General features: G+C 31.7%; 2 protein-coding genes across 2 annotated transcripts in view; both read right to left on the bottom strand.

Annotated features, from left to right (window-relative positions):
- LOTGIDRAFT_154479 (hypothetical protein) overlaps window positions 1-699 on the bottom strand; it is a gene marked incomplete at both ends in the record, with an annotated part of 8802 nt that extends 8103 nt beyond the window's left edge. The window contains 2 exons of the mRNA XM_009062149.1: window positions 39-251; window positions 568-699. Of these exons, the coding sequence (XP_009060397.1) occupies window positions 39-251; window positions 568-699 (345 nt within the window). The remainder of the gene's footprint in view (window positions 1-38; window positions 252-567) is intronic.
- Window positions 700-981: 282 nt separating this feature from the next.
- The window catches only part of LOTGIDRAFT_154478 (hypothetical protein), a gene marked incomplete at both ends in the record, with an annotated part of 37230 nt that continues 34427 nt past the window's right edge, over window positions 982-3784 (bottom strand). The window contains 6 exons of the mRNA XM_009062148.1: window positions 982-1097; window positions 1361-1511; window positions 1774-1968; window positions 2282-2446; window positions 2654-2793; window positions 3093-3228. Of these exons, the coding sequence (XP_009060396.1) occupies window positions 982-1097; window positions 1361-1511; window positions 1774-1968; window positions 2282-2446; window positions 2654-2793; window positions 3093-3228 (903 nt within the window). The remainder of the gene's footprint in view (window positions 1098-1360; window positions 1512-1773; window positions 1969-2281; window positions 2447-2653; window positions 2794-3092; window positions 3229-3784) is intronic.

The raw sequence follows: 3784 nt of genomic DNA, 5'->3' as shown, positions 1-3784 counted from the left end.
ACAAAAGGGATTAACAAAATCAATTTAATCATAATTACCTTTTTCCAGTTACTCGGTACTCTGGCATCATACATGTTATCTAAAGCATCACGAAGATTTTCACTCATAATAATGGTACCATCAATAGCTAGTTTTAAATCCTTTAATGTACTACGTACTAATGTAAGTACTTTCTGCATTCTGTCTATTTCTTGTCTTAAGAAAATATTGATAGGTTGAAGCAGACCCATTTTCTTCAGTCGATCTTTAACCTAGAATAATGAACATAAAAAAAAATTTATCCTTGGCAATTAATAACTTATTGAGGATTGAATTAGTATCAAGTTTTGATCTGGAGCTCCATTAAAGAATTAAAAGTCATTAAGAATAATGTAGATAAAGAAAATTGAACATTTGAAATAATGGAATTGTACTAATTAAGTCTTAAAAGTATGCAATCGATGGCGCTACAGGGATTTATTCGGAGCATGAGACTTCATCCTTAGTTAATAAGTTTTATAAGGTGATGACGCTGACTCAGGTTCAATGAATTTGATAAAATGTTAAAATATTTGGAATGAAATGTACCTCATGAGGAATGTAATCTCCGGGAAGTTTCTCCAACATATCATCAGCTAACTTATAAACAACAGACTCACGAGTTTCTCCTCCACCACTACCAGCATCTTTAGGTTGAATATTAACAATGCATGACAACATTTCATTAGCTGTATTAGTGGAATATCTGTCAAAATTAAAAAATATTTGATGAGAATTAAGTTATCAAAATTTTCTATTTTACTATTAATCTACAATAAACATAATTGTATTTCAATATGACAAGAAAGACAAAAACCAAATTTCACTATTTCTACAATTCATAATATAGAGCCCTATTCTAACAACGAAAAGATTTCTTATTAATGTATTTAATGAGAAATGTTTTAAAGATAATGTCTAACAGATCAATCATTTTTGAATCATCCTGCTCACTCTTAAAACTTACGTAATATCAGCATTAGGATGTAGTCCAAAACATTCAGGAGTATCAACTAGTGGTAAACTGTCAATTTCATTTCTATATTCATCTACTGTCTTACATTTAGGTATCTTATAACCTACAACAAACAATTATACACAATATTAATTTATTACAGAAGATGTGTGTTTATCCCATTGTATATTCCTAACATGTCCTCTACAAGACAAACTCAAGGCATCTTGTCACACCTATATAGATATTTGTTAGGTCATTCATGATATCCAAATAGCATTCATTAAAATCCAAAGATAATTATGCCACTGTGGATACTATGATATCTATAAGGAGATATACAAGTTATTTATAAACCTTATTAAATTTATATAAAAGAAAATATACCTGTATAGAACTGGAATGAATCCTGGAACATATTTTCACTGAACCAGACTTTAGAGTAAGTATTTAATAATCGTTTATCATAATCATCAGTAACACGTCCACCATATTGTACTTCACCTATCATATATCTTATTGTTATAAAGTTAACACCCTGTAATAATAATAATATTAATAATAATCATAATCATAATAATGAAGCCATACCATAAATTTTCTGGAAAATATTGCAGTTTTGCAATATACTTTTAATCAAAACTTTCAATTTCGGTCTAAAATTTGAACATGGAACTTTCCTAAGCTACTTCTAAAAATCAGAATGCTCCTTTAATCATGCTTAGGTGACCAACTTAAGTTGAGAGATAGACCAGTATAATACACTGACATGGGGCGATGTAATTAACCATATTACATACCCTCTTAGGATCAACATCATCTAAATGATTCTGTATAAACTGTACTGTAGCAGAGAAATCAGACTGGTTGAATTCATAGGGAATATTCCATCCAATAGGTCCAAATTTACGTCTTTCTTGTACTGTAGTATGTAAGAATCCCACTGCGTATAACATAGGTTTCCATTGTGGTAGATTGGTGTATTCCAATTGTTCCTATAGAAGAAATATTATATGAATTTTATGCTAAGACTGAAGAACAGACATGACAAATACCAGTACATATCTGTTTTCAAAAGATAAAATCCATATGCAGACAATAAAGCATGACTGAACCACCAGGTAGGCATCCCACAACAGCTTTATGCTAAGGATAACCAGATTTTGAAAATATCATTCCAACTATTTTTACATGTACAAGACTCAATTCTAGGAATAACAAACTTGTGAAATTGTTAATTCCATTGTACAATGAAGACTTACTACTACATATTGGTCTCCATGTCTTAAAAGAAAAGGCAAAACTAACCTGTGTGACACCAGCATATGTTCTCTTCAATCCAGCTTTAACACCTTGAGGTGGTTCATTGGTGAATTTAACTGAAGTTTGTAGAAGGTTGATAGGGAATTTAGGATGAACCTCAGTTGTTAACCATAATCTAAACTGATCATGTACTACCTCTGTATTCAAAACCTATAATGAGAAAATTGATAAAATGGAATTACGTAAAACACTATACAGATAAACAGTGAGAAAAAAGTTTTGTCAGGCATTTGATGATGCAAAGGGACAACCAATCTCTGTCACAGTTAACCTCTGACGTCCCCAAACTTAAAGTTTAAGAATCTTCATCACTTGGTATTGGGCCTATTGGAGTTTAAAGGTCACAGAAATACTTACAGTATCCAACAGTTCATCCATAAAATCGAGACCTAAATGGCAATTCTGTAGGAGAACCCATCTACCCTCAGCCATAGAAATTTGTAATAATCTTCTAGCATGTACTTCTTGTCCTTGACCCATAGAAATAGCACCACAACCTACAATAGAAAAGTTTATCAATGTTATGATCAATAACCTACAATTAATTCTGAGAATTTTAATGCCGAGTTTATCAAACCATTTGCAGAGTTGCATATATCTAATACATGTTATTCAATCAATAATTTATCTCATAAAACTGTTTTCAGAGATGATTTTGTCATGCATATATGCTAAGATTAAAAGTGACCAAGAACCAACTTATTCAGAACCCTAGATAACATATTTGCATTATCAAAACAAGGAAGACCTTCTTCAATAACAAAGAATATGAAGGATAAAGAACATCATAACTTACTGAATCCTTTCTGTTTAGCTAGCTTCTCTATATTGTCTGTAGGATCAGATCCCATAGACAGGAAACATGTTAATGGTGATCTCTTATTAGATTCTTCCCACATAGTTTCCATGTTTAATATCACACCTTCAGCAAACTATAAAACATTATATCATATCACAATTTAATAACATTCTACAATTCCTGAAAATTCACTGAAGGAGCAGCTGTGGCTTATGAAGATAGATGCTAAATTCATTTTTCCCAAAATGAATTGAATTGAGTTTTATGTCATATTTTTCTGCATCTGATTTATGAAGACAGCAATGCCATACAGAGTGCAATGTCAGGATGGCTGCTTAAGTCTATCATGCTGTGCGAGTCAGAAATTCTACATATTTCATCTGTTAGAATGTTAGAGACAAGAAGACTTGTTGGTCATCTTTTCCATGCATACAGCAATTTGACTATAAAATCATCCCATTATTAAGATGAACATTAAATAAAAGTTTACCTCAGGTCCCATAGTTTCAGAAACAAAAACTCTAGCCATGGGTGTAGTTCTGTCTGGACACCAACTTCTAATAAGCAGTAGTTTATGGTAGGTATCTAAGGTATTGTTATAACCATCTGGTATAGGACATTCTTCAGGTGCATCTTCATCAAACCAAGCATTTCCATACCTACCAGATTATCATTTAGTTACAGTGAGT

This window comes from Lottia gigantea (genome assembly GCF_000327385.1).
Source record: "Lottia gigantea unplaced genomic scaffold LOTGIsca_5, whole genome shotgun sequence".
Classification (NCBI taxonomy): Eukaryota; Metazoa; Mollusca; class Gastropoda; family Lottiidae; genus Lottia; species Lottia gigantea.
Note: the sequence above shows the minus strand (reverse complement) of the source record. Positions and strands in the feature narration are given on the sequence as shown.